We start from the raw sequence: 20,106 nt of genomic DNA on the forward strand, positions 1-20,106 counted from the left end.
GAAATCACATGAAGGTAAATTTTCAAACTGTTTTGTTCACCGATGAGTGTCGAGCGACCCTTGATGGACCCGATGGGTGGAGGAGAGGATGGTATCGTAATGAGGGTCCACGTCCCCACCGGATCAGGGGTCAACAAGGAGGTGGTGGTGTGATGTTTTGGGCTGCAATCATTGGTAATGAGCTGGTAGGACCATTTAGAGTGCCAGATGGAGTGAAAATGACCGCCAAACACTACATTGACTTCATTAAGGAACACCTCGAACCCTGGCACAAGAAGAATTTGTCATTCTGGAAAAAGATGGTATTCATGCATGATAATGCACCGTCTCATGCTGCAAGCATAACCACTGAATATTTGGAGTGTGTTTTTGCCAGACATGGGAAAATAATGTAATGGCCAGCATGTTCTCCAGATTTAAATCCCATCGAAAATCGTGGAGCATCTTGAAAAGGAAGATTTACTCCAGAGGAATGCAGTTCACCTCCAAGGATGACCTCTGGAATGCCGTTCTGACTGCTGCCAAGGAAATTTCATCAGATGAAATCTAAAGTTTGACATCTTTAATGGACCAAAGGCTTTTTTCTCTTGTTAATAAAAATGGCAATTACATACAATATTGATTGTACAGTAAAAGCCCTTGTATCCGGCACCAATGGGGCCGAAGACGTACCGGATACGAGAAAATGCCGGATACGGGAAGGGATATGAAAAAAAAAAATACATTTATTTATATTGTTCTTTTACTTATTAATAGATCTTAATTCGCTTTAATAATAAACACATCCACATGTCTATATATTGTATCAGTATAGAGTAAATCCAATCAATATACATCAGTTATAATCATCACAGCATTACCAGTTATCTAATTCATCATCTGATAATTTTACGACGGAGTTGTGAATGGCCGCGTTCAGTGTTGGTGGCTGAGAGGGTGCATTCACCTCTACACTCGAGTATTCTTTCACTAAACTTTTTGTACCAACTTTCATAAAATGTATGATGTCTCTGCTTAGAATTTTTTCCTCTTTGTTTGTGCACTGTTCTGCAAATTTCACAAACACTGCTAGACCCTTCGCTGCATCCTTCCACGACACTTTCATCTCAGGGTCGTCTTCTTCACTATCTGCCTCTGTCGTTTTCGCGTGTTCATCGAGAAGTGATTGTAAAATTTCATCATCACTAAGTGAGAATGTTGCTGCTCGGTCACTGTCCATATCTACACACACTTGTATCGCTTCGTCACTAATGCAAAGTTTAGCGCGATAACCCATCTTTCAATTCTTTCACCACCGATTCTTTCTTGCCGATGGAAAACCCTCAAAAATTTTTATTCCCTTCCTGATCTTCAAACATTATTTGCGGATATGATTTTCTCTAACATCGCATTAGAGTTTGTTGTTTTTCATCCTCCCAAGCTAGCGATTCCATAAAAATAGCAACTTTAACATTAAGCCCACGTTGGAATTCGGAAATGCTACCGTCCTCAAAATAAACTAGTTTGCGCATAGAACTTTTCCGATAATTCTTTTTAAAGTTTTGAATCACTCCTTGATCCATGGGCTGGATCACATTTGTTACGTTCGGCGGTAAATACACAATAAAGCCCTGGTGGCAGCGAGAGCAACTACAATCACGCGCAGGGATTTTAAACACACGCGGGATTTTTTTTTTTTTGTATACGTCTATCTTTATCACAATTTTTCGCTTTTCGTGAAAAATATGCCGGTTATTTGAAGTGCCGGATACAAGAAGGCCGGATACCAGGGCTTTGACTGTACTATGAAACCATATTGAACATGTTTGCTCTGCATTATTGTTGTTCTCAGATTACATATTCCTAAAATAATCAATGTTTTAATTTTCCGTCACCACTTCACCATATTTGACACTTTAGCAATGATTTGCATATAAAGTTGGCACGCTTAAACAAGCTGCAAGTCACCAAAATGGCTGCCATTTGATTACTATTGCACAAATTAGCTTAAAATTTTAGATCTGTGCATGTATTTGTGTTGCCATATAACACTAATTTTTATTAAAAACTATTGAAGTTAGAACATAAAAATCGATTCACATATAATTCTGGCACGCAGTGTAGTAAACTGGTTACTTTTTCTTTCTCCTCTTTTATTCTTGTGGTTCTATTTTGGTTAAATTTCTCTTCCATTCCTAATATAATTATACATTTCTTTTTGTCTGCTGAGTCTCCTACTATATTCTCCTTCTGTCTCATCACTTTAATAACTGAGTCTTCAGTTTGTTCTTTCATTTGTTGTTTAATTATGTCAGTAAATGCAACTTTACTGTTTTCTTGGATCTTTCTCCAGCCCTGTGCTTCCTTTGCTATGGCCTCTTTATTGTCTTTATTATTCCTCTTTAATTCCTCATTCTCTTCTTTAACTTCTTTTAACTGTCTTTTTAATCCTTCTATTTCTGAAGTTAAGTTTTTGTTCGCCTTCTCTAGTTCTTCCAATCTTTCAACTCTTTGTGCAATTTTGGCTACATTACCGAACCTATTCTCCCAATGCTCGGTCATCTTATCAAATTTCTCCTCCAGTCTTGCCAATCGGGGGAGTAAAATTTCACGATAGCACGGCGCAGGTGGTGGAAGCGACAAGCTAAAGCTTGTTGGCTACCCCCCTACCACCCTCTACTCCCCCTCTCCTCCCCTCCCTCCCTCCTGCATCAGTACCTGGAGGTTGACACGTAACCGCAGGCAGCCACCCACAGCTATCCCTTCACCCTTGTTTGAGCAGTTCCCAGTGTACATAATGACCGCGTTATATAAGGATCAACTGTATATGGTAAAATAGAAAGCAGTCACCACAAATGTTTGCGATGTTGTTGCGTGTGTGCGTATGCGTGCCCAACTCGGCGCGAATTTTAAAACGGTTCTCTACATTTGAGATGGTTTTGAAATAAAATCTGTGTATGATTGAATCCGTGTTATTCGAATCCGCATTATTTGAGGGACTCCTGTACACAACTAATTTTCTGCCTTTCATCCTTTTGTTTACAATTTTGATCATAATTAGTTCTGCATAGCCTTCATTTATCTTTGTCACATTTCGAACCTTTTTGGTCAATATGACACCTCCCTGCTTTTCTTTCTATTTTTCACCCAGTGGTTGTATAGACCTTGTCCCACTCTACTTGTTGATGTATTTCCTTTCAGTTTTGTCCCCACAATTCCCATGATATCAGGTTTTTCCATTTCTAGATAGTCTTTAGTTTATTGATTCCAGACAACATGCCATCGATATTTGTGTATGCCACCTTTAGTTTCATATTATCCTTCCTTTTTTGGTTGAAGTATCCATTTTTTTTTTTTTTTTTATGTACCATTTTTTCAGTCTCAAGTCCAGCACTCTCCAAAAAAACTATTTTTTTTCTGTTTCTGTTTCTGTTTCTGTTCAATTCTGACAGCTTTGTCTTTCTCTTTTTCCTCATCACTCATTTCCTTTTGTATCTATGTGTGTTTGAATTTCTCGCTGTTTGCCAATTTACCTGCTATCATTTGAGTTCTCAGTTTTATTTCCAGCGGTCTATGTTGTTTTTCTTTTTAATATTTGTCTATTCTGTGGATTTCATCCATTTCTTTATTGAGATTTTGTCCTTCATCATGTATTTCTTTCAAAATTTCCTTAGCTATTTCCTTCTCCTCCTTTTCTCTCTGGTATCTAGACCTTAATGCTAGGGTAGGAAATGGTCCAATTGATGGAGTGGTTGGGAAATGTGGAGTTCCAGGAAAGAATCGTAGTGGAGAGTTGATGGTGGAAATGTGTCTAGAAAGAGAGTTGATGATAGCAAATACAGTGTTTCAGAAGAAAGTCAAGCATAAGTACACATGGGAGAGGGTGGTGGATGGAAGGGTGGTAGATAGAGCGTTGATGGATTATGTAGTGGTAAATAGGACTATGATAGGAAGAGTTAAGGATGTACATGTGCTAAGGGGAGAGGGTGGGGGAATATCAGATCATTTTTTGGTGGAAGGTAAGTTGAGAGTGGAGGATAGATGGAGAAAGAAGAAAGGGACAAAACGTAGGGAGGTGCTTAGAGTGAACTCTTTAAATGAAAATGAAAAGGAGAAGGGTACGAAAAGAAGCTGAAGGAATGGGAGGGAGTAAAGGATAGAGTAGAGTTAGGTGTGGAGGAGGAATGGGAATGGTTCAAGGAGGTAAAATGTGCAAGGATGGTGTGTGGAACAAGAAGGACAGGAGGAAATAGAAGAAAGGGTAATGAATGGTGGGATGAGGAAACAAAGAAGGTTGTAGAAGAGAAGAAGCGAGCTTTCACAGTTTGGTTACAAAATAGGACGAGGGAGTCATATGAGAGGTACAAAGAAAAGAAAAGAGAAGTAAAGCAAAAGGTAAAGGAGGCAAAGAGAAGAGCAGATGTGAAGTGGGGTAAGAGTATGACAGAAAATTTTGAAAGTAATAAAAAGATGTTTTGGAAAGAAATTAAGAGAGGAAGAAGAGGCGAATCAAGTAGAGAAGAAAAGGTAAAAGCAGATGGAGAGATGATAATGGAAGAAAAGGCAGTAAGGGGAAGATGGGCAGAATATTTTAGGGAGTTGCTAAATGTGAAGGAGGATAGGGAGGGAAAGATAGTTGCAGTGGGAAATGCTAAGAAAATGATAGTGATGAGTGAGGAAAATGGAGGAGAAATAAGGAAGGATGAAGTGAAGGCAGTTGTTAACCACTTCACTACGGGACTTAAATCTCGCGGGCAGCAGCCAATTCCAGCCGGACGACGTGTCGTAATAATACTCGCATCATAAAATATAGTCACGGCTTATATTGATCGTTCTCTCTTTTACCCGTGAATTTTGAAAACCACAGAGAATGGGATTTAGAGCAGATTAGGGAGAATGTAAAAACACAGGGGCGACTACAATAAATATAATCAAGACGCCGATATGGCAGCGTCGAGAATCCACTTGCTCCTCATGACGCCTACGTGTGGCGCACCGTATGGAAGGGGTTAAGATGATGAAAGCAGGTAAGGCACCTGGTCTGGATGGATGCCATGCAGAAAGTCTAAAAAAAAAGGAGGTACAGTGATGGTGGACTGGCTGGTGAGGTTATTTAATGTTTGCTGGAGAGAGGGTAGAGTACCGGAGGACTGGAGGAGTGCTTGTATAGTTCCACTTTACAAGGGAAAAGGGGACAACTGTGAATGTAGTAGTTTCAGAGGGATTAGTTTGTTAGGTGTAGTTGGGAAGGCTTATGGGAGGATCTTGATTGAGAGGATTAGGAGAGGAACAGAGGGAGTAATTGGTGAGGAACAGTGTGGATTTAGGACAGGTAGAGGTTGTGTAGATCAGATCTTTGTGGTAAGACAGATATGTGAGAAAGCTATAGAAAAGGGGAAGGATGTTTTTTGGGCTTTTATGGATCTGGAAAAGGCTCACGATAGGGTAGACAGAAAGGCACAGTGGGAGGTTATGCAGATAAATGGGATAGGAGGAAAGCTTCTAGGAGCTGTCAAGAGTTTTTATGAGTAGTAGGGCTTGTGTCAGGATTAGAAATGGAGAGAGTGAGTGGTTCAAGGTAAAGGTGGGACTTCGTCAAGGATGCGTTATGCTGCCCTGGCTGTTCAACTTATACATGGATGGGGTAGTGCGAGAGGTAAATGCAAGGGTAGTGGGTCAGGGATTGGAGATGGTTAAAGAAAATGGAGAAAAGTGGGAGTTGAGCCAGCTGTTGTTTGCTGACGACACTGTGCTTGTGGCAGGATCGGAGGAGGGATTGAGGAAGTTGGTGACAGAGTTTGGGAGAGTATGTGATAGAAGAAAGCTAAAGATAAATGTGGGTAAAAGTAAGGGGATGAGATGTACAAGGGGTGAAAGTGGCAGTAGACTGGAAGTGAGCATTAAGGGAGAGCGACTGAAGGAAGTGGATAGTTTTAGATACTTGGGTGCAAATTTGGCAGGAAAAGGTGGAGTGAAGGTGGAGGTAGAATGTAGATTGAGAGAAGCAAGTAAATGCCTTGGTGGTTTGAAGAGTGTAATGAGGAATAGACATTTGGGAATGGATGCGAAGAGGAGACTGTATGAAGGAATGATTGTGCCAACAGCACTATATGGGGCAGAAACATGGAACATAAGAGAGGAAGAAAGGAGTTTAAATGTGTTTGAGATGAGGTGTCTGAGAAGTATGATGGGGGCTAATAGGCTAGATAGAGTGAGGAATGAGGAGGTGAGGAGGAGAACAGGGGTGGAAAGGGAGTTGGGAGATAGGGTGGATGAAAGAGTATTAGGATGGTTTGGACACATGGAAAGAACGAGTGAAGAAAGACTAGTAAAAGAGGTATGGAAGGCAGATGTGGAGGGAGTGAACATGAGGGGACGTCCTAGGATGAGGTGGATGGATGGGGTGAAGGGGGCTTTGGGGAAGAGGGGAATGTCTGTTGAGGAAGGACGGGAGAGGACAGAAGACAGGGGTGAATGGAGAATGGTTGTATATGGATGATGTTGTGATGCATGATGTGGAATGGGCAGGGGGATGGGGGGTGAGGTAGTATGTGTGAGCAAAATTTGACGCAGCCCAAAGGGATTTCTCCCCATCTTCTCCTTTTATGCATGGGGGGGATGGAGAGGGGGGGGGGGGTCACCGATTTAATGAAGTGGCCTTGCTGTGGATGTGCTGTGTCTTGCGTCACTGCTTCTGACCCAGGGCAGTGGACAAAGTGCAGGGATGACCCATCATCCAGGAGGTGCTAAGATAAGAGGGAGGGTGGAGGGGTGTGGAGTGTATTCAGGGATGGAATGGGTGGGAATGATTTGATGCCTTTTCCTTTTTGGCTACCTCCCTTGTAAGGGGGAAAAAGCCTTGGTATATGTATGTATCTATACATATCATGTTTTTCCTGGATACCATGGACCCCAATGAACTTACCTTTGTCAACTGTATCTCTCACCCAATTTTCCTTTTCTTTAATCACTTTTATGACTGTTTCTTTTGTATTTTCCTCCATAAGTTTTGGTACTATTTCACTAAAGGATATTTTTTTATTTTCCTGTTCTTGTTTCCATTGATTTTTTATTTCAGTGAGGTCTATTTCTTTGATTGACTCTTCCACCTTTCTGGTCACTGCTTGTAATTGTTCTTTGACCTCCTTTTTCAATTCTTTTTATTTTTGTCCTCATTTTTCATTCTTTCGTTTTCTCTTTTTAGGATTTCAGTTTCACTCATTAGGTCACCTAATTCTTTGATCGTTTGCTCATTACTCTTTCACAACGTAATCAATTCTCTAAGAACTGCTCGATAATCCAGTTCTAAGTCTATGATTTCTTCCATTAAATCATTTACTTCGTAATTCCTTAATACATTACTATATCTAATATCTCTATCTATGTCTAAGCTTTTGCCTATTTCACCTGGGTTTCTTTGAAACCCTGAAAAACTTTTATTTTCCCACCTTTGGTTTTTCCTTGGTGTGTCTATGAGACAGTGTCTCTTGGGGATTACACCTCTCAGGCTTTCCACTATACTTACATCTAGTCCTCTCTTTGTTGGTTCATTTGTTATTCTTTCTTCTTTCTCTTTCTCCATTATGCCAAAACTATACCCATTTCAAGAACTGGAATACTTTACTGGGCACTTTGAGTACCATAGCCTACTCATTGCGTACAATAACAACAATAAGTTTCCTTCGTTTTCGGCGATAAACCTCTAGATTGGCGCACTCAACACAGCACTTCCTTTTGCTTCGGTGTCTGGAATGCGTGTGTTTGAGATGAGGTGTCTGAGAAATATGATGGGGGTTACTAGCTGGATAGAGTGAGAAATGAGGAGGTGAGGAGAACAGGGGTGGTAAGGGAGTTGAGAGATAGGGTGGATGAAAGAGTATTGGGATGGTTTGGACACATGGAAAGAATGAGTGAAGAAAGACTAGTAAAAGAGGTATGGAAGGCAGATGTGGAGGGAGTGAACATGAGGTGGCGACCTAGGATGAGATGGATGGATGGGGTGAAAGGGGCTTTGGGGGAAGAGGGGAATGTCTATTGAGGAAGGACAGGAGAGGACAGAAGATGGGTGAATGGAGAATGGTTGTATATGGATGATGTTGTGATGCATGAGGTGGAATGGGTGGGGGGATGGGGGGTGAGGTGGTATGTGTGAGAAAATTTTGACACAGCCCGAATGGATTTCTCCCGTCTTCTCCTTTTCTGCATGAGGGGACAGAGAGGGGGGGGGTTGCCGATTTAATGAAGCTGTTGTGCTGTGTCTTGCGTCACTGCCTCTCACCCAGGGCAGTGGACAAGATGCAGGGATGACCCGTCATCCAGGAGGTCCCAAGATAAGAGGGAGGGTAGATGGGAGTGGAGTGTATTTAGGGATGGAGTGGGTGGGAATGGTTTTTACGCCTTTTTCTTTTTGGCTACCTCCCTTGTAAGGGGGAAAAAGCCTTTGGTATATGTATGTATGTTTTTTGGCTACCTCCCTTGTAAGGAGGAAAAAAGCCTTTGGTATATGAATGTATGCACTTTCTAAATGATGTTCAATAGCATCTCTGATGAGTTTCCATCATTTTTTCCTACAATTGAAGTCAAGCTTACAGGGCTGTAGTTATTTGGTTTCTTTTTGTCACCTTTTTCAAATATGGGAGTAATGTTAGCCAGCTTCCATTCTCTTGGGACATCTCCAGATCTGATGGATTTCTTGAAAATAATTTCTAAAGGACCAACAATTTCATTTTTCATTTCCTTTAAGATTCTTGGATCCCAACTGTCAGGCCCTGGTGTTTTTATTAACTTTGAGTTTTTCTATATACCTTTTCATTTTTTCTTTTGTTATATTTACCACAGTAAGTTCACCCTAGACTTTTCACAGGTTTCAGTTTGGAGTTCACTTTGACGTGTTTCATTTACAAATACAGGTAAACGTCGACTTACGATGGCATTAGGTTTCGATAGAGCCATCGTAAGACGATCTCATCGTAAGTCGATCCCCACTCTGTTCCGTGGTCACTGTACCTAGCCTACCTGTATATTAACCACCAGAGATACTGAATATAGCCTATTAAACATGTACAGTAGTTTATTTAATTATTTTTATCCTTTTTACCATATTGAAACACTATAATATGTATTTTCAGTACGGGACTTAAATCTCGCGGGCAGCAGCCAATGCCAGCCGTACGACGTGACGTAATAATACTCGCATCATAAAATATAGTCACCGCTTATATCGATAGTTCTCTCTTTCACCCGCGAATTTTGAAAACCACAGAGAATGGGATTTAGGGCACATTTGAGAGAATGTAAAAACACAGGGGCGACTACAATAAATATAATCAAGACGCCGATATGGCAGCGTCGCGAATCCACTTGCTCCTCATGACGCCTACGTGTGCGGCACCGTATGGAAGGGGTTAAATTATCATATCGTCGTCGTCGGCGTCGTCATCGTAAAGTCGAACAATCGTAAGTCGCGGCCATCGTAAGTCGACGTTTACCTGTACCAAGCCAAATTAGTTGTTTAAAATATCATTCCTTCATTTAGATATTCAAGTTGATTGTCACCAGATAATAGTGGGCCAATGTGATTCCTAATAAACTTTTTATCTCTAATGTAACTATAGAATTCTTTGGAGTTCCCTTTGGATTTATCAGCGATATTCATTTTGTATTGTCATTCTCATTTTTTTACTGTCTTTTTTAAATCTCTGTATTATTACATAACTTTGATAGTCATTAGGTGCACCCAAGCACTTGTAATTCTTATAAGCCTGTCTCTTTTTAGCAATACTTTTTTCAGTTTCTTTATCAAGCCATTTTGGGCAAGCTGATTTGGGGGCCTCTGTCCTTAAACAGGATATAAGTATAAATCATCTTAGTAAGTGTATTTTGAAACATTTCCCACATTTGATCTACACATCTTTTACTTAATTTTGCCTCCCAATCTGTAAGCTGAAGCTCTTGATGTAGTCCTATGAACTGAGCTTTACTGAAGTCAGGTATTTTAGATACACAAGTATCTATTCTAATTTTTTTAGCAGTTTCAATCTAAGTTGAGATCACTATTTGCAATGGTTTCACCAACTTCTATATCAGTTATCATGCTTTCATGGCTAGTGATCAATACATACATGTACCAAAGTCTTTTTCCCCCTTACAAGGGAGGTAGCCATAAAAAAAGGCATAAAAACCATTCCCAACCATTCCATCCCCAATACACTCCACTCCCCTCTATCCTCCCTCTTATCTTGGCACCTCCTGCATGACAAGTCATCCCTGTATCTTGTCCACTGCCCTGGGTCAGAAGCAGTGTCGCAAGACACAGCACATCCACAGCAAGGCCGCTTCATTAAATCAGTGACCCCTCCTCTCCGTCCCCTCACGCAGAAAAGGAGAAGGTGGGGAGAAATCACTTCGGGTTGCGTCAAATTTTTCTCACACACAATACCTCACCCCATCCCCCCACCCACTCCACCTCATGCATCACAGCATCATCCATATACAACCTTTTTCCATTCACCCCTGTCTTCTGTCCTCTCCCATCCTTCCTCAACAGACATTCCCCTCTTCCCCAAAGCCCCTTTCACCCCATCCATCCATCTCACCCTAGGACGCCCCCTCATGTTCACTCCCTCTACATCTGCCTTCCATACCTCTTTTACTACTCTTTCTTCGCACATTCTTTCCATGCGTCCAAACCATCCCAATACTCTTTCATCTACCCTATCTCCCAACTCCCTTACCACCTCTGTTCTCCTCCTCACCTCCTCATTTCTCACTCTATCCAGCCTAGTAGCCCCCATCATACTTCTCAGACACCTCATGTGATCAATAGATTGAGTAAATTTCTATGTCTTGTGGGCTCTTTTACATGCTGAACTAAGTAATGGTCACTGACAAAATCTATCAAGCAACTTCCTATATGGCCATGTTCAAGGGTCATCCAATTAATGTCAGTAAAATTGAAATCACCCATTATCAATAAGTCCCAGTTGCAGAAACTAGACAATTCTTGAAACAATAATTTGTCATCTGCTAATGATAATGTCTTTGGCCTATATATTACATCTACATTCATTTTTTGTCCATTTTTTGGGGTTAATTCTACCCACAAACTATCATATGCATCCTGTTTCATTTTCTCTAAAACACAGGCATGGATATTGTTTTTAATGTACAACAGAACACCCCCCACCTTTCCTGTGGTTTCTATCCTGATGAAAGTGTTTAAATCCCATAATATTAAATTCAGCTTCAAACTCTTTACCATTTAACCATGTCTCAGTTATTCCTATCATATTGAGATTTTTACTTTTGACATATGCCTGGATTTTTTGGAATTTGTTCCTAATACTAGGAGCATTAAATTACATGGTTTTAAGAAACTCATGATTATTTCTTTTTTGACTCCTTTTGATTTTCAACATCATGCCTTACATTATAATTTTGTTTTTTATTGACAACTTGCTCCATATTGATATTTGGTCCTTCACTGACATTCAATGCCTCATGGATATTACCCCATCATGGACATCTGGTTCCCCACAGTCCTGTCCTTCCTCAACAGACATTCCCCTCTTTTGTAATGCCTCTTTTACACCATTTATCCATCTCATCCTTTGTTGCCCACTCATGTTCACTCCTTCCACATCTGCCTTCCACACCTCTTTTACTAATCTTTCTTCACTTATTCTTTCCATGTGTCCAAACCATCCTAATACTCTTTCATCAACCCTATCTCCCAACTCCCTTTCCACCCCTGTTCTCCTCCTCACCTCCTCATTTCTCACTCTATCTAGCCTAGTAACCCCCATCATACTTCTCAGACACCTCATCTCAAACACATTCAAACTCCTTCTCTCTTCCTCTCGTATGTTCCATGTTTCTGCCCCATACAGTGCTGTTGTCACAATTACTCCTTCATACAATCTCCTCTTAGCCTCCATTCCCAAATGTCTATTTCTCATTACGCTTTTTAATTCCCCAAGGCATTTACTTGCTTCTCTCAATCTACATTCTACCTCCACCTCCACTCCACCCTTTCCTGCCACTTCCTCCAGTCGCTCTCCCTTAATGCTCACTTACAGTCTGCTGCCACTTTCACCCTTTGTACATCTCATCACCTTACTTTTACCCACATTTATCTTCAATTTTCTTCTTTCACACACTCTCCCAAACTCTGTCACCAACTTCCTCAATACCTCCTCTAATCCTGTTACAAGCGCAGTGTCATCCGCAAACAACAGCTGGCTCACCTCCCACTTTTCTCCATTTTCTTTAACCATCTCCAATCCCTGACCCACCACCCTTGCATTTATCTCTCGCACCACCCCATCCATGTATAAGTTGAACAGCCAGGGCGACATAACACATCCCACCTTTACCTCGAACCACTCATTCTCTCCATAAAGGCTCGGGTTCCGAATAGCGACTGTAATAACAGCAGCTGTCAATAGGACGACTTCACAACTGCGACTCTTTTAAAACAGTGACTATCACAACAGCGACCACATGATAGCGATTGTATTATAAGAGCGATTGTCATAACAGTGACATTATCGCATCAACTGCATGAAACTGCTCAGTAATAAAAAATTGAAACCTAAAGGGAATCGAAAACAACATTTTATTTGGACTAGCTATAGAAGTCACATGATTTAAAAAGAAAAAAGCTAGTCAAGCCAAACAACAGAAAGTCATATAGTCAGCCAGAGGGACCACGGGGGAAGGTCTCGAGCAAGGGAGGGGTGGGGTGGGTAAGGGGTGGGGGAAGAACACCAACCCACGGAGGGAGGAAGGATTGGATTGGCCCCAACTTGCGTCCTTTTTGTCTTGCTGTTTTGTCAGATCCTTGATGGTCCTGCTAGAATGTCCCACTACTTGAATATTACTCGGCTCAAGTGTCCGGGTGAGGAGGGAGGTGACGTTGCTGGTTGGTAGGATTAGTCTTCTTGTTGGTTCCTTTTGTTGTTGCCGACCTTCCATTATTTTAATTAAGTAATATTTAAGTAGTGGGACATTCTGTGAGCACCAATGTCAGTGATCTTGATAAGGCTCTAACGAGCGAAACGTTGTACTACCAATACAGGCTTCGACCTCGCATGGTGTTGTTCTTCACATTCTTGTCGGCTTTTGCCATTTGTATTCAAGTCTTAACAACCCAAACATTACTATGACCGACGACCGAGCGACCGACCAGTAAATTCACTTCAGTGAACTTATCTCACAAACATAAGTCTGCAACCTTTTGAGCATATTTCATTCTGAACCCATCTCACAAAATAAACACAACTGAACACGTAAATACAAACACGAAAACACAAGCAATTGAAACATAAGTCAGCGACCATTCTGACCGGTTGATAGTAAAGTCGCTATTGTTACAGTCGCTGTTATAATGCGGTCGCCATTATGACAGTCGCTGTTATAATGCGGTCGCCATTATGACAGTCGCCGTTTTGAAAGTCACTCACCTGATTACGTCGCCCTCATGAAGCCGCTATTATGACTGTCGCTGTTTTGACAGTCGCTATCCGGCTCGGATCCCCTCCATTTCTAATCCTGACACATGCTCTACTACTCTCGTAAAAACTTTTGACAGCTCCTAGAAGCTTTCCTCCTATCCCGTATATCTGCATAACCTCCCACAGTGCCTTCCTGTCTACCATATCATAAGCCTTTTCTAGATCCATAAAAGCCCAAAAAACGTCCTTACCTTTTCCTATAGCTTTCTCACATATCTGTCTTAACACAAAGATCTGATCTACACAGCCTCTACCTGTCCTAAATCCACACTGTTCCTCACCCATTACTCCCTCTGTTCCTCTCCTAATCCTCTCAATCAAGATCCTCCCATAAGCCTTCCCAACTACACTCAACAAGCTAATCCCTCTAAAACTACTACACTCACACTTGTCCCCTTTTTCCTTGTAAAGTGGAACTATAAAGGCACTCCTCCAGTTCTCTGGCACTCTACCCTCTCTCCAGCAAACATTAAATAACCTCACCAGCCAGTCCATCATCACTGTACCTCCTGTACATCACTGTACCTCCTCAGTATTATAAAGTAGCATTATTTCTCTCTAACTAGAGATTTCCTCCAATGCAGACAAAATGATGTGTGGCTCTGTTTTGTAGGAACGCCCCATATAGACCCTAAAGTATCAGCTGCATGCTACTGAGCAGATTTTTACCTCACAATAACATGCAGCCAATACCCCAGATGGGGTTGAGGAAGGGAAAAGACAGAAGTTAGGGGTGAGTGGAAAATGGCTGTATATGGATGATACTGTGATGCATGAAAGGGGGGATAGGGGGAGGGTTAGGGAGTGGGTATGTGTGAATGATATTCTAATGCAGCCCAAAGGGATTTCTCCAGATCTTCTCTTTTTCTGCATGAGGGGGGAGAGGGGGTCACTGATTGAATAAAGTGGCCTTACTGTGGATGTGCTGCATTTTGCTACATTTCTTCTGACCCAGGGCAATGAGCAAGATGCAGGAATGGCCCATCATCCAGGAGGGGCCAAGACGAGAGGGAGGAGTGGCGAATGAGAGTGGAGTGGGTGGGGATAAAATGGGTGGGAGTGAAATTATGCCTTTTGACTTTGGCTACCTCCCTTGTAAGGGAAAAAAAAAACCCTTGGTATATGTATATATGTATTTTCTCTGTGCTGGCTGATAGGATAAAGTTGAAGGGCAATGTTGATAAAAACAAGATGGTGAGATGTAGTGACAGTGATTGTGCCAACAGCTTTGTATGGGGGCAGAGATGTGGAATTTAAGAAAGGCAAGAGAGAAAAAGTTTGAATGTGTCTGAGATGAATTGCATAAGAAATATGGTAGGGGTTACTAGGTTGGATAGAGTGAGGAGGAGACCAGTAGTGGAAAAGGAGATAACAGATAAGGCTAATGAACGAGTATTGGGATGGTTTGGACACATGGAAAGAATGAGTGAATAGAGATTAGTAAAAGAGGTATGGAGGGCAGACATGGGGGGAGTGAATTTGAAGGGATAACCAAGGATGAGATGGATGGATGGGATAAACAGTGTTGAGAAAGAGACGAATGTCTGTTGAGCAGGGAAGGCAGAGGGCAGGAGATAAGGATGAATGGAGAGTGGCTGTATGTAGATGATACTGTGATTCAAGGAAGGGAGGGGTGAGGGTTGGGGGGGGGAGGGTCACTGAATAAGTGAAATGGCCTTGCTGTGGGAGTACTGTGCCCTGCTACATTGCTTCTGGCCCAGGGGGGCAGTGAGCAGGATACAGGGATGACCCATCATCCATGAAGAGCTAAGATGAGAAGGAGAGGAAGGGGTGGTGGAAGGTGGTGGAAGGGAGTGGAATGGATGGGAATAGGTATGTGCCTTTGACTTGGCTACCTCTCTTGCAATGACAGATAGATGGAGAATTCTGAATTATCAGAAACATTGTTAGTGCTGATGCAATCTGCATCATTGGAGGTTTAAAAGGTTATTAATAATAATAATAATATAAAAGCTACTCCCCAATATCACACTTTACATACTTCAATATACATGTTACCATGCACTTCAGACATGGCTGTCTTGGGAAGGCCCGATCGGAGGTGAAGGCCATCACAGTTCTGGGAGACAACATGACGAACAGTTCCTTGCTGGTACAAATCAGCAATAGCCATGTGTGTTGCTGTTGGTTCAGCTGCTGATAAATCATGATTTCTGTAAAATAAATTTATATATGACAACATTTTTTGCTTGGATTTCCTATGACTAAAACCCCAAAGCCAATCACAGAAATCTCAATCAAATGTTGCCTTGTGTTTGCTAACTAGAAAGCCACAGCCCCACAGCAGCCGGCAATGGTCCCTAGGCCCTCCAACAGACCTCTGTAAGAAGACATCATGTGGTATGGAAAGAGAACCACATTGAGAACCCTAAAATTTGGGTCATTAAATGTGCACAGTTGTGGTATTGATGAGAGTAAAAGAGAGGAAAATGGCATATGTTTACAAGAAGGACAATGGATGAAACTAAGTTGAAAGAGAGGAGTGATTTTGATTTTGAGAATGTAGTAGGGAAGGGTGTCTGGAGTGATCAGGGAGTGAGGGAGGGAAGGATCGGCTCTGTTGGAAGTAATGAGATAGGAAAGTGTGGAGTGGAGAGCAGGATCTTTAAGGTTAATGAAGGTGAAGATGACATTAGGATGGGAGACGTGGGTTTTTGTGAATGCATATGAACCTTATATTGAGAAAAGTGGTGAAAGGGAAGCTTTTTGAATAGATTTAAAAGTATTTAGAGAATGAAGAAAGAGGATGTAGTGGTGTTGGGGAATATCAATACTGGAGAAAGGGATAGGCCAATATATGGCATAGCAGGAAAGTTTGGGGTGCAAGGTACAACCTTAGTGGAGAGATAATGTTGGAGATGTGTTTAAAAAAGGAGCTGATGAAAGCAATACTAAGGAAAGTACATACATATACCAAAGGCTTTTTTCCCCTACATGGGGGTAGCCAAAAAGAAAAAGGCATAGAAACCACTCCCACCCATTCCATTCCTGTATATTCCACTCCCCTCCACCATCCTCCCTCCCTCTTATCTTGGCACCTCTTGAATGATGGGGCATCCCTGCATCCTGTCCACTGCCCTGGGTCAGAAGCAGTGTCGCAAGACACAGCACATCCACAGCAAGGCCGCTTCATAAATTCGGCGACCCCCCCTCTCCGTCCCCTCATGCAAATAAAAAAAAAAAAAAAAAAAAAAAAAAAAAAAAAAAAAAAAAAAAATTCTCATACATACTTCCTCACCCCCCATCCCCCACCCACTCCCCCTCATGCATCACAGCATCATCTATACACAACCCCTCTCCATTCACCCCTATCTTCTGTCCTCTCCTGTCCTTCCTCAACAGACATTCCCCTCTTTTGTAATGCCCCTTTCACCCAATCCATCCATCTCATCCTAGGACGCCCCCTCATATTCACTCCTTCCACCTCTGCCTTCCACACCTCTTTTACTAATCTTTCTTTACTCATTCTTTCCATGTGTCCAAACCATCCTAATACCTTTTCATCAACCCTATCTCCCAGTTCCCTTTCCACCCCTGTTCTCCTCCTCACCTCCTCATTTCTCACTCTATCCGGCCTAGTAACCCCTATTATATTTCTCAGACATTTCATCTCAAACACATTCAAACTCCTTCTCTCTTCCTCTCTTATGTTCCATGCTTCTGCCCCGTACAATGCTGTTGGCACAATCACTCCTTCATACAACCTCCTCTTAGTGTTAGAGGCCGGTAGATAGAGGTAGCCATTTAATGTATATCGGAGTAGATCGCGAGGTAGATGGAGAACGAATGCTAATCCAGGGTCAGTTGTTATGAAAACTTGTGAGGGCGGTGGCCAGCGGCCGACAGGCGACAAGGATAGCTGAGTCAGACTCGCGCCTTGTATATGCAACATAATGCGGAGTGTCGCCTGGTGGTTGCAATATTGTTTTGATTGTTGTAATTGTAAGCAGACAAGCCATTTTTTGTTACGACATAATGCTTACTTTGTGATATCGTTTAGAAGAGTATAACAGCCTCTCTAATTGGAGAAAAAGGTGGAGGAGAAAAATCATTGGTGCAGAAAGGAAAAGTCACGCCCTTAAGGTGTGGCACTTGTTTGAGAAGTAAAAGACTATTGGATAAATGAAAGAGTGATGTCAGAACGAAGGTGGCTTGATGTAATGTAGAGAGTTCCGGGTGGGATTCTCGAGGTGTACTAATTGAGACCAACAAGCATCAGAAAAACTACACCTATTTTATTCACCCCTCAAGATTACCAGGCAAGGGGCCTTAAGAGAATAGAAACACTCTGAGAAGAGATCGGGGGGGTGACACTTAGCATCCATTCCCAGATGTCTATTTCTCATTACACTATTCAATCCACCAAGGCATTTACTCGCTTCTCTCAATCTACATTCTACCTCCACCTCCACTCCTCCCTTTCCTGCCACATTTGCACCCAAGTATCTAAAACTATCCACTTCCTCCAGTCTTTCACCCTTAATACTCACCTCCAGCCTGCTGTCACTCTCTCCCCTTGTACATCTCATCACCTTACTTTTACCCACATTTATCTTCAGCTTCCTTCTTTCACACACCTTCTCAAACTCTGTTCACTCTCTCCATTTCTAATCCTAACACAAGCTCTACTACTCTCATAAAAACTCTAAACTGCTCTCAACAGCTTTCCTCCTATCCCATATATCTGCAGTACCTCCCACAGTGCCTTCCTGTCTACCCTGTCATAAGCCTTTTCTAGATCCATAAAAGCCCAAAAAACGTCCTTACCTTTTCCTATAGCTTTCTCACATATCTGTCTTACCACAAAGATCTGATCTACACAACCCCTACCTGTCCTAAACCCACACTGTTCCTCACCAATTACTCCCTCTGTTCCTCTCCTAATTCTCTCAATCAAGATCCTCCCATAAGCCTTCCCAACTACACTTAACAAGCTGATCCCTCTGAAACTACTACATTCACACTTGTCCCCCTTTCCCTTGTAAAGCGGAACTATACAGGCACTCCTCCAGTCCTCCAGCACTCTACCCTCTCTCAAACAAACATTAAACAACCTCACCAGCCAGTCCACCATCACTGCACCTCCTTTCTTCAGACATTCTGCATGGCATCCATCCAGATCAGGTGCCTCACCTGCTCTCATCATCGTAACAGCTGCTTTCACTTCATCCTTCCCTATTTCTCCTCCATTTTCCTCACTCATCACTCTCATTTTCTTAGCGCTTCCCACTGCAACTACCTTTTCCTCCCTATCCTCCTTCACATTTAGCAACTCCCTAAACTACTCTGCCCACCTTCCTCTCACTGCCTTCTCTTCCATTATCATCTCTCCATCTGCACCTTTTACCTTTTCTTTTCTACTTGATTTGCCTCCTTTTTCTCTTTTAATTTCCTTCCAAAACATCTTTTTATTGTTTTCAAAATTTTCTGTCATATTCTTATCCCATTTCACATCTGCTCTCCTCTTTACTAAGGAAAGTAAGTATGGAAAAAGACTGTGAATCGCTACAGAGATCTGAACAAGGTTTGGGAATGGAGTCAGAAATGGGAAGTGGACTTCAACATTAAGAAATGCATTATGGAATTTGGAAAAAGCAAAAAAGAATATCAGGACAATATAAAATCGGTGCAAAGGAAGTATAGAAAGTTGGTTCCGAAAAGGACCTAGGAGTAACTATCACCAAACACATGTCCCCAGACAAGCATATAAACAAAATAGTTGGAGAAACCTACAATTTACTAAGATCAATAAAGGTGGCTTTTAATTACTTGGATGAGGTAATGGTAAATGAAATATTAGTCACATTGATAAGACCAAGATTGGAGTACACAGCAACATTATGGAAACCCAATACAAAAAAGAATACAAGAAAAATAGAAAGAATCTAAAGAGCAACAACAAAGATGGCACCAACACTTTCAAAATTGACATAAGAGCATAGATTGTCTAAACTGGAACTACCAACCCTGGATCAAAGAGAAAGAGACAATCTACTGGCTATTTACAGAATCATGAAAGGCACGGAAGTCCTTGACAGAGAAGACTTATTAAATTGGAATAGAAGAAAAACATGGGGACATGAAAAGAAACTCAAAAAGGACAGTTATAGAAGAGATCTGAAAAAAACAGCTTTCCACACAGTGCTGGATATCTGGAACAAATTGGATGAAACAATAGTGTGTGCAAACACCATACAAGAACTTAAGATCAAACTAGATGTTGCGAAATACAAAGACCAGTCACCACAAGCATAGCTCCCCTTCCCATATAATACAACTAGATACAACTAGGTAAATACCAAATTTAAGAAGAGCCAAACATAAATATACAAGGGAAAGGGTGGTGCAGAGGAGGGTGGTTGATAGGGTATTAATGGATTATATAGTTGGCTACCTCCCTTGTAAGGGGGAAAAAGCCTTTGGTATATGTATGTATCAAAAGAAAAGATAGGAAGAGGTCTGGACATTCATTCTTTCATGGGAAAGAGTGGGGGAATGTCAGATGATTTTTTGGTTGGGGAAAATTGAGATTGGAAGGAAAGTAGAGGTATAAAGGTAATGAGAGTTAGCAAATTGAATGAGAAAGAAAGCG

General features: G+C 41.7%; 1 protein-coding gene across 1 annotated transcript in view; it reads right to left on the minus strand.

Moving 5' to 3' along the window:
• Positions 1–20,106, minus strand: part of LOC143037438 (uncharacterized) — a 152,861-nt gene that overhangs the window by 101,235 nt on the left and 31,520 nt on the right. Inside the window, exon 5 of the mRNA XM_076205659.1 lies at positions 15,496–15,667. Coding sequence (XP_076061774.1) covers positions 15,496–15,667 — 172 coding nt within the window. The remainder of the gene's footprint in view (positions 1–15,495; positions 15,668–20,106) is intronic.

This window comes from Oratosquilla oratoria, chromosome 22 (genome assembly GCF_046742065.1).
Source record: "Oratosquilla oratoria isolate Oo_2021 chromosome 22, ASM4674206v1, whole genome shotgun sequence".
NCBI lineage: Eukaryota > Metazoa > Arthropoda > Malacostraca > Stomatopoda > Squillidae > Oratosquilla > Oratosquilla oratoria.